The sequence below is a fragment of the Daucus carota genome, chromosome 1, assembly GCF_001625215.2.
Source record: "Daucus carota subsp. sativus chromosome 1, DH1 v3.0, whole genome shotgun sequence".
Lineage (NCBI taxonomy): Eukaryota > Viridiplantae > Streptophyta > Magnoliopsida > Apiales > Apiaceae > Daucus > Daucus carota.
The window spans coordinates 6,998,539-7,008,965 of NC_030381.2; the positions used below are offsets into that span (position 1 = coordinate 6,998,539).

Sequence of the window (10,427 nt, forward strand, 5' to 3'; positions counted from 1 at the left end):
GCTCTCCAAACACCTTCACGTTTTTGAAAAAATTGGTTACTAAACAATATATATCATAATAATAAATTTGAATTTGTGAGGACAAATAATATTTTGCTAAACACATAACGGAAGAAAGGGTATTAAAACTCAGGAGATAATAGTGTTATCGGAAGGAATGTGTTAGTTTCCGACGATAAGTCACGAAGACATGTTTTCAAGCTTGTCAAATATGCATGTTTGGCAACACTTAATGAAAAATAAGTTTTCATTTTTTGTAAAAAATGAATTTTTCAAAGAAAATTTTGGATATAAATGTTAACGAAATTTTTCATATTTCTTATTTAAGAAAAATAAGGACTTATTTCAAAAAAATAAATTATGTATTTTTAGCCAAACGACAATTGATACAACATATTGTTTCGCAATATTTCCTCAAAAGTTGTATGAATAAACCAACCATTTGGACTATTCAATCCCCGTTAAAGTGTTTGAAAATAAAAGTTCGAAAGTGTTTGAGTAACATAGATGCAATTAAAAGTGATGCCCTTGTGAACATGTGATTTGATGAGTATTTAAATTGGTTTACTAATTAACTGGATACACCAGTTCCTTCAGAATCAGCCTGGTACTTCTTAAAGTCTACCAAACACCACACAAATATTTAGAGCAATGTGCTTAAGCTTCTTAATGGACAAAACTCTCTAAACACAGAAAGATACATAGGCGCTACATGGTATTTATATGTGAACAAATGGAAGCCTGTTACTAACATTGTCACTCGAATACAAAATTGTGGCAGGTTTTGTCACAGGGATAAGGGCAGTCGATCGCTTTGACACCAGTTCGATCAAAATACCAGTCTCCAACAGACTGCGCTATACCCTGCACAGATCAAAAATCACCGATAATCAAATACATAGAAAGAAACCGATGAATCATGATCCGAGTCCTTAGGCCTCCCTATAAATTTAGAATGTGCATAGTATTTGCCATACCTTGTTATTTACTTTGGGACCGTTGCTGGCAAACCATGTATCCTGTATCTCAGATTGGCAGTGAGCGAAACAGGAATTTATAAATAAACCATTTTGATCTGACGAGGAGAACGCTTTAATCTGCTGCAGCATCTGGTTCCTGAAATCTGATTAGAAGAATAGGTAATCTTAGTCGTGTAATCATATGATAAGTTAAGGCAGACGTATGAACCAAGGAGAAAGGAGTAAATAAACGATGAGATTACCTTGAAGAAACTGGAGTTGTGACTTATTACAGAGTGCAATGTTGGATCTGCAGTCCTTCCAATAACCATGAGGATCAGAATGTGGTGGAACCAAACTAGATTGGACCTGATTCGGGATACAAGTTTCAGGTTAAATGGTGCATAGGATATATATGAAACATAAAAAATCTGTTAGCGACAATAATTCAGTATATTTATAACAGAACTTAACCTGCCAGGCATCGTAGGCTGTATTGAGAAGAAACATTGGGGTCTTGATATCGGCAATCAAATTTTGAGGGAAGAAACACTAGAGAGGGAGAGAAAGAGCATTAGTTAGAAGCAATAAAATGTTTAAACTAGGTTCTTTATACGAACTTGAACTAATAAAGAGTAGAAATCATACCGAAGTTGGATCCAAGTGATTTCTGCAAGTTTTTGACAGCATGCCTTGCAGTCCCTGAAATCAGATGTGATAAAATTATGGAAAATTTATTGAATTAAAAGTTTGATCCAGAAGCTAAGCACATACATGGAGGTTAACTACGCTGTTATATATATTTCTCAAAGTGCGTCCTCCAGTTATATCAATCCTGTTAAATCCAAATGACCAAGCATTAAGATCATAACAATTTTACATATAAAATTATGGTAAATACAGCAACAAATATTAATAAAGACTGGCATCTTACACGTCAAGAAACATTCCTGCGTCGCTTAAACATTTTACTTTAGTGGTCTGCGGAAACAGTGCCCTGTATTCATCACAATGAAATATGGAGGAAAGGCCTCCAGCAGAGCATCCAGAGAGAAGAGCCTATAATTTACTTACAATTAGGGCATTACAAATATATATATATATATATATATATATATATATATATGTATACGTGTGTGTGTGTGTGTTGCAAGGCGTGTGTTTTAGATGATTCATCAGAAACCTGCTTAGCTTTATTCATTCCCAGTGACATTAATTCCTCCATAGCAGCCGACCAGATTTGTTGTCCTCGGAAAAAAAGTCGTGCTTCCTGTTGAGTAAAGTTTTCATCAAAAAATTTAAGAATCTAAGAATGACACCGCTGACTTGAATCAATTCTACTACATCTGGTGTATTGAGAACATAGCGGAAATTCTGAAGCAGTATCCTTCTCAAGAGAAGCATAAAAAGGTGATCACCAACCTTATCTTCACTATTTCCCATAAAAGATGCACCATCACAGTAGAGAAGCTTGACTCTGTTCCAGTTAAAAAAATCTGCAGAACAACAGAACATCCAGATCAGAACAGAAGACATTCTACTATTCAAGGACAACGTATAATTCTTAAAATTCAGCTTTGTTAAATTTCCGATAGTGATGTCTAGATGATACAAACCAGGATTTTCTTCAGCTTTATTGCTCAATATCCCGATAAATGGTGCTTCCTTTTCCATGTAGTTGGAAGAACCATGGCGACTTGTTTTACGATACACACAGTCTCTTACAGTATCACACCAACCACCTCCCTACATCACAACATTAAGCCTCACATCTCAATAGCATTATATTCTTACAGATTAATGAAAATTGTTAAGAGAACATAGATTGTTACAGAAATACTATGAACTCACCTCAATTTGTATAAGCCAGTTGTCTGCACCAGATCCAAAACCTCGACTTATACGATATGCAGGCAATGTTCCATCCAAACACACTAATAATCAACCAAAGAGAGTAAGTAAACATGCAGGTCATCAAAATCATATCTAATCCACAAACAACAATGCAGCTACATAAAGACATGTATACTCCTTCAAAATCATAAATAAATACATCAAATAAAAATTTATCTACAGGCATAAACACAGAATTCAAAAAAAAATCTTAATAAATAATCAAAGATCAATAGAACTGTACATAATGAATGAATAAATTTACCAGCTCCTTTAGGGGAGGCGATATCCGATGAAATAATTGTAAGAGGAACCATCAATGCTTGAGGTTGAGGCAAACCATCCTCCAAGCTGTTCCCCGACGATGATAAGGCTGTTGCACCACCTATACTAAAGAGTAAAAGTAAGCAAGCTGATAACTCAAATGCCATGGCCACAGTCTTTCCCATTATGCAGCTGCAGCCAGATGTTTAGACTCTCCAGAGTCTCAACATCTCTTTATACACAAGTCAAGAGCATTTTTTTTTCCCAGATATTTAGCATTGAATACAAGATCCCAACTTTTTTTTGTTAAGGAATAAAAGATCCCATGTAGATATATGCTATTTAATCTTCTTTCCCAACTGCCTTGCTTATATTTGTTAGCAGTTGGTTGTTTGATAACATCAATTTCACATTATCTTATTCTCAATACTGTGATTGTTGTTGCAGAAATGAATAAAATCAAAACCCATTAATTATTTATTATTATAAGAATGAAATCTGGTATATATCTCCAGATTATATTCAGTGAGGGGCTAATTTGGAGATATTAAAATATATGATTTCCTTTAAGTGGGGTAGATATCTTTTTATGGGAATATTATATTCGCTGCAACTTTTTACATGTATAAAATCCAATGTAAATCACATGGACTTTTGTCAGATAAGAAAAATAAAGTATTAAAATTACTCAAGAACAGATACACGCATAACTTAAAATTGCCATTACCACCTCCTGAATCTGAGACCAGCATTCTATTACATGGAAAAAGAAATTTAACTAGACAAAGGGGCTAATAGATTGCCTTCTGAGTTTTCATCTCACCTCAAAAGAGTTCTACTACATGACTACTTTATTAAACCATTGGACATCTTGAGTATAAGAAAAATGAGATGAGCCAAAATGGAATTAATCTCGCAGGTTCTTTTGGGGAAACCAGTCAACCATCTAGGGGTAGCTCTCCACAATTGATAATTCTACACGGCGCTAGAGGAACATCTGACCTGCTTGTTTCCTGTGATTCAAGCTTCTCGACGATATCCATGCCATCAATGACATGCCCGAATACAACATGGCGATTATCCAACCATGGAGTCTACAAAATGATAATTCACTTGTCAATACAAACAGTTACGAAGTCCCAAAGATTAATGTAAAAAGAGTGAGAAATATTTTATTCAACTTTTTATATCGACAATTAAAACAACATATACGTATAAAGTTCTCTGTAAGGATCATAGCTTAATTATAGATAAGAAAAGGACGGATTACAGTGTGAGAATGATCAAGGGGATGATGAGATACAGAGAAAAGATGATAAAAATCTGTGAGTGCAATAGAAGAGATTTTGTGCTGTTCAAACTTATTGGGATATAATGAGCAAAACTCTGAAAGCATTGCACACAATAGTCTAGACTCCATTCTCTCCAACTAAACACAGCATCACGGTTTTCTATATGATGTTTTTTCTGCCTTCGACTACATAGTTAGGCAGAACAAGATCTTTACTTTGAATAGCAGACATGAACAGCATAACATATGGCTACAAGTTTGACCCAAAAGCTTGCAGACACTAGAAACAATTTACCGCTAATCACACCCACAAAAGAAGACAACAATATGATGCTGATAAACATTAACAATTTAATAACAGCAAATATGAGAGTAGAGCACCTTCACTGTGCAAATGAAAAATTGGCTCCCGTTAGTATTCGGACCTGCGTTGGCCATGCTTAATACTCCAGGCCCAACATGTTTCACTGCAATGAATAAATATGAAAATTTATCAGTGAGATATTGCTGGAGGAAAAAAAATCAACATATCGACAAGAAACATTTTATTGCAATCTAACAAAGACTTACAAGCAAAGCTCTCATCTTTAAATGTAGAACCATAGATGCTGATTCCTCCAGTACCCTGTAGATAACAAACAATACGGCCATCACCCACCAAAATATGACACCAATTTGCAGAAACATCAGAATGGTGCCTACTGTGATATCACATTTTGTATCACACATAGAGGGAGGAAAGGAGGGAGGGAGGGAGCCTGTTACTTGTGAAATCACATTTTTAATCACAGAGAGGGAGAGAGGGAGGGAGGGAGGGGGTAGGAGGAAAAGAGGGAGAGGGAGAGAGGCACACACATTTCCTGCAGTGAAATCACCTCCTTGGATCATGAAATCTTTGATGATACGGTGGAAGGAGCACCCTTTGTAGCCAAATCCTTTCTCTCCTACAAAAGAATTAATTTATAGCGAGAATGTCACATGCAGTAATGTTAGAATTTGAAGGCAATACACATCACATTGTTGGATATACCAATTATGTATGTATTAGCAAGGGAGAACTTGCCTGTACACAAAGCACGAAAATTTTCAGCAGTATCGGGAACAACCTCCCCAAAGAGACCAATTGTAATTTTACCGACAGATTCACCCCCAATTTCCACTTCAAAAAAACACTTGGAAGTCACCTTGGCTTGCAACTCTAGATCCTAACATTGTATAGAGATAAGATTGTTAATATACCAAGAAAAACTTTGGCAATGTATACTCATAAGAATTATGATACACAGATAGATAAAGCCACAAGCATTAGGAATATAGTTCTATAATTAAAAAAACAGACTGGGAGGTCTTCCGAGAACTTGTTGCCACTCGCTAATGTTCTCTTCCCAAAACTAATTTCCACTTTATAGAATTCTACAACAGTACCAAATACGTAGTTACAGTTACCAAACCTAGTTTCCACGGTACATATCTGCAACCACGGGCCAAGATACTTGGTGACGAGGGTAGCCATGGAGTACCCTGAGATCCCATCAGAGCATGGCCAATAGTGTGCTATATATTGTGCTACAGCTATATTATAGAACAAAAATCAAAATATACCACTCCAACGGTGTGCTAAACGTTCTGCTAAAATAGCACGATGTTATACTTCTTCCTATAATTAGCACAAGATATAGAGTGTTCTATGATTACCGAGTCATCAAAATGTGAAAAAGAGAGGTAAATGAGTAAAAAGGAGGGGGGCATAACACAAACCATTGGAGATAGTACGGTAATTTAGCACCAAAAACCACTCTTTGGTGATAAATTATAGCAATAGCTCCACTTTATTTTATCATCACTGGTCTTGCTCTTATATATCTTTTAAAATTTTCATACATTTAAAATTTAGAGATACCGAAGTAGTTTGGCTCTCAGACACTCTCATCTCCTTTTTCTATTGTTGGACAAAACTAATATTGCAAAATATAAACTTCTGTGCATCAAGTATCATAAAGTTTTAATGAGTCGATCTTGGGCTCTAGATTAAGCTTCATGTTCAGCCAAAGGGCCTGGTTAAATTATATTCTTAGCAAGTGAAAACTATGATAAAATAACTTTTTATTATGTGAGGATTAATACTGACTTCGAAACTTTGGAATTTTAACGAGCGCAGTGGTATAAAGGAATGATAAAAATATAAAAGAAAATTACGAATGCAAGTACATAAAATGAAAGTAGTCCCAGTAATAATGCAAAGAATAAGATACTTACACTTGTAGCTGTATTTGTGCATTTAAGTCTATGGTATCCAACCGAAGATTGTTTACAAACTTGTGCTGCTGGGAAACATGATGAATAATATTTCCTTGATGTCAGAGAATGTCCTGCGAGTCTTATAGCTGAGTTTCTAGAATTATATGATCCAGACTTCAAGGAAGATGAACTCAGAGCTCCCATAATGGACCCATCTTGCTTAGAACTACCCTGTTGAAGGAAAATATCTGAGATTGGAAGTTCTTTTTCATGATATTAATAAGTGGCAGAGCTACACAGGGGCTAGTGCCTAGTAGGGGCTTTAATATGATGAAAAGAATTACATAAAATAAACTTATTTAGCCCCAGCTAGTAAAAAAAAAATCAATAAGACTATATAATCCCACAAATTTATATTCTATTTAGCCCCCACAATACCAATTTTCTAGTTCCGCCGCTGATTATTAATATCTAGAGAGAGTGCAATATATGGTATGCACATAAGAAGTTCGGGTCATGATGTTGAATCAAAAAACAGGCAAATTTTGCCTAATTGACGATGTAATTCCAACTGGTAGCTTTTAAAACGAGCAAATTATTTCATAAAAGGACCTCCCTCCTCCCCCTGATAGTATACATTGGGGGACGGAGACGCGGCACGCACTTTAATGCTCCTGTAAAGTATAGTTTTGTACCTTGTTTTTAAGATTTTCTTTCTTCTGAATAAAAGTTTAGATGTTAAATATTTATTCAGAAAAAAAATCTTAAAAGTAAGTTACAAAACTATATTTTATAAGAGCATTGAAATACGTGTCTAGCAGTGAAAAAAACTGTATAGAATTAAATGAGACTCAGGGAGCAAATGTATAAGCATACAAGTGTATCACTATCAGACTTCTTTTCTCACTATCTGTTGAAATATTGCATCAACCTCAGTACTACCTTCGTTTCAAAATAGTTGTCCGGTTTGACTTCTGTGCAGGAATTCTAAAATGGACCATATAATTTCACAAATTACTTTTTGAACTTTTCTCTTCGATAATAAAATTTAAAATAGAATACTTGAAATTAATCAACAGAACTATCCGGACAATGCATCTTATACTACATACATAAAGTCAATCAGAATTGGACAACTATTTAGAAATGGATCTCCTTCAAACCCAAAATAAGCTCTGTTAAATCCCTCTAACTTTAATCCCATATGAATTTAGTTATTAATTTAGTTACAAACCAAGAAATACCAAAAGTGAAGCTTCAATTGAAACAGAAGTGGAAGAAACTAAAGTAAACATAAGATAAGAAAAAGGGTTGACCTGAAACGTGGGAGAAGATGCAGAGAAAAGTAGATGAGTTGCTGAGGCCATGGTTGGGTTAAGAATGTGGTTTCTACAGAGAATGAAGGTGTTGAGTGTTTGAGTTTGGTAAGAATTAAGATAAAGAAACAGGGGTGTTGATGGGGTTTGGTTAAGATACGCTGGGGGTGCCCACTTTAAGGTTTCTTGTTATTTCCGGATCATTATTGTCTTAACCTCAACTCCATTTATCACAAGTTCCGCCCTAGTCGCCTCATTTGTGTACATTGTAATTCTGTTTCCAAATTATAATAGTTTAATATAAATGCAAATTAATCAAGAGAGTGTTTTTTATACAGAGTAATTTTTAAATTATGTTATTAAATAAATGATCAATTTTAATCGAGTGATTTACATGTACAAAGAAATCTCATTATTATTGGAGAGTTTGGTTCGCAGCTTGATGGAAACGAGATGGGATCAAGAAATGGAACGTGGAGAAAAGAAAATTTTTACATGTTTGATTTCGATCCGGGAATTATGTAATTTCAAAATACTCAAACATATTATATTTGCATAATATAATTTATTTGTACATTGATGTGCATACAAGAGTCTCATTATTATTAGTGTTAATGGAACCAATCATACATTACCACATATACTAGCATAAAAGCCCGTGTGAGGCACGAACCTCTAGTTTTTGTTGTGTTTTAAATAATATTCATGTGTCATCATATTGTTCTCGTACGAGCCTTGAGTTTGTATTGTGTTTTAAATAATATCCGTGTGTCATCATATTGTTTCGAGCGTAACTATTACGTTTTATTTTTTTGACAAAATATGTAAATACGAAAAATGTATTTTTTGCACCCTAATAGCATTAATAGTAATAATAAGTACTATTCCCTCCATCCCATTTTATATGACCCTTATTCCTTTTTGGGACATCTCTAAAATAATGAACTTATTATACTTACTATTTTTAAACACTATTTTTCACTATTACACCCACTACTTCTCTATTTTATACTCTTTTTTATTAAATAAACACTATTACAGTCACTATTTACCTCCACTATCTCAAATCTATTATTAAATTTTGATATGTTCCACCACTTTACCCACTTTCCAACTAAATTTCCTTTTTTTTTATTATTTTTTTCTTAATCTCCGTGAAAGTCAAATAATGTCACTTAAAATGGGACGAAGGGAGTATATTTTAAAAAAAATTTATGGATCAAAAACTACACCTGAACTGATATTTCTATATTCAAATTCGTTAGGATATAGAGACCATTATTATATTATCTATGTTCAAAATTATATTCGAAATTAATACTGATATTTTAGATTTTAAATATATTATAACTCATTAAAAGTATCTGTAATTTATTGTTGAAATTATAAAATTAGTTCAACTAATATACCATGGTTTTGATGAAAACTTGTTCTTGATATGTGAATTGCGATATCCTAAATCATGATTAAACGAAGATGTGTGGTCCGCGTTGTCTTACATTTATTTCTTCTTTTTTGAGCGTACGTTTGCATAATTGTTAAAGTAATACATGATGGAGCAGATCATCAACACATTCTTTTTAGCATATGTTGCACACATTTTGTATAAATAGAAATTGAAACATATGTTGTATGTAAAAAGACACATACCTTATTTTATTAAAAAAGCATCAATTGAACTACTAACCGTATAATTGCACCCCAAAAATTTCTGACACCTTTGATGTGTCTTATCCTTTTATTTTTCACATCAATTATATAGTACTTCAACGTATTATAATTTTTTTGTTAATTTAAAAATATTAGATGATTATTACTTTGATACAGTATGTTATAACGTTAGCTCGTTATAAAATTTTAATTTTTTATAATTAGCTTTTTGAGCTTGTCGATAAAGACTTTTAATGATTTTTCATGTAATCGTTATAAACCAGATCCCAAACAAATGATTTTTATGAATTTCAAATAGTAAAAAGAGAGTAGATATGAGTTGGACATCATGAAGTTCATAAAACCATGAACTATTTAGTTCAATTAGTCGTGTAGTTACTTTTTTAGCTTTGTGCAAACTCACATTTTTAAATATTTTGATACTTGTATTTATTAGGAGTGATCAATGTGGCATATCATGTTCAATTGTTAAAGATCAAGTCATATATCCGATATTTTGAATTATGAAAAAACTATTCTGGTTCAAGTCCCGTTTAATCAGATATTAGTTTTCACCGTATCGCGTCAGATTATCCGATTCAGAATTAATTATATTTTATTAGTTTAATTTGTAAATGATTAATTTAATTGTAGTCTGAATCATTTTATTTAACTGGTATATTATATATTGAATGATGGCATAATAAAAATTATAGTTTTAAGATTTTAATATATATAACTTATTCCTCTGTGTTATTTTATTAACCAAGTAAATTTTATAACTCAAATCTTCTTAGTAGTTCTCGTAAACACGTT

General features: G+C 33.3%; 2 protein-coding genes across 2 annotated transcripts; both read right to left on the bottom strand.

The window, feature by feature from the left end:
* Window positions 1-588: 588 nt before the first annotated feature.
* Window positions 589-3,670, bottom strand: LOC108196912 (pectin acetylesterase 6-like). The gene is made up of 12 exons (XM_017364402.2): window positions 3,118-3,670; window positions 2,811-2,893; window positions 2,576-2,705; window positions 2,382-2,455; window positions 2,143-2,229; window positions 1,894-2,018; window positions 1,734-1,794; window positions 1,608-1,661; window positions 1,434-1,511; window positions 1,223-1,328; window positions 978-1,123; window positions 589-864 (listed from the first exon to the last, which is right to left on the bottom strand). Exons 1-12 carry the CDS (start codon window positions 3,299-3,301, stop codon window positions 757-759), a joined length of 1,236 nt encoding a protein of 411 aa, XP_017219891.1. The 5' UTR covers window positions 3,302-3,670; the 3' UTR covers window positions 589-756.
* A 145-nt stretch (window positions 3,671-3,815) lies between these two features.
* Window positions 3,816-8,185, bottom strand: LOC108211492 (peptidyl-prolyl cis-trans isomerase-like). The gene is made up of 7 exons (XM_017383141.2): window positions 7,962-8,185; window positions 6,664-6,876; window positions 5,471-5,612; window positions 5,263-5,351; window positions 4,978-5,032; window positions 4,789-4,874; window positions 3,816-4,210 (listed from the first exon to the last, which is right to left on the bottom strand). Exons 1-7 carry the CDS (start codon window positions 8,010-8,012, stop codon window positions 4,055-4,057), a joined length of 792 nt encoding a protein of 263 aa, XP_017238630.1. The 5' UTR covers window positions 8,013-8,185; the 3' UTR covers window positions 3,816-4,054.
* Window positions 8,186-10,427: the final 2,242 nt, after the last annotated feature.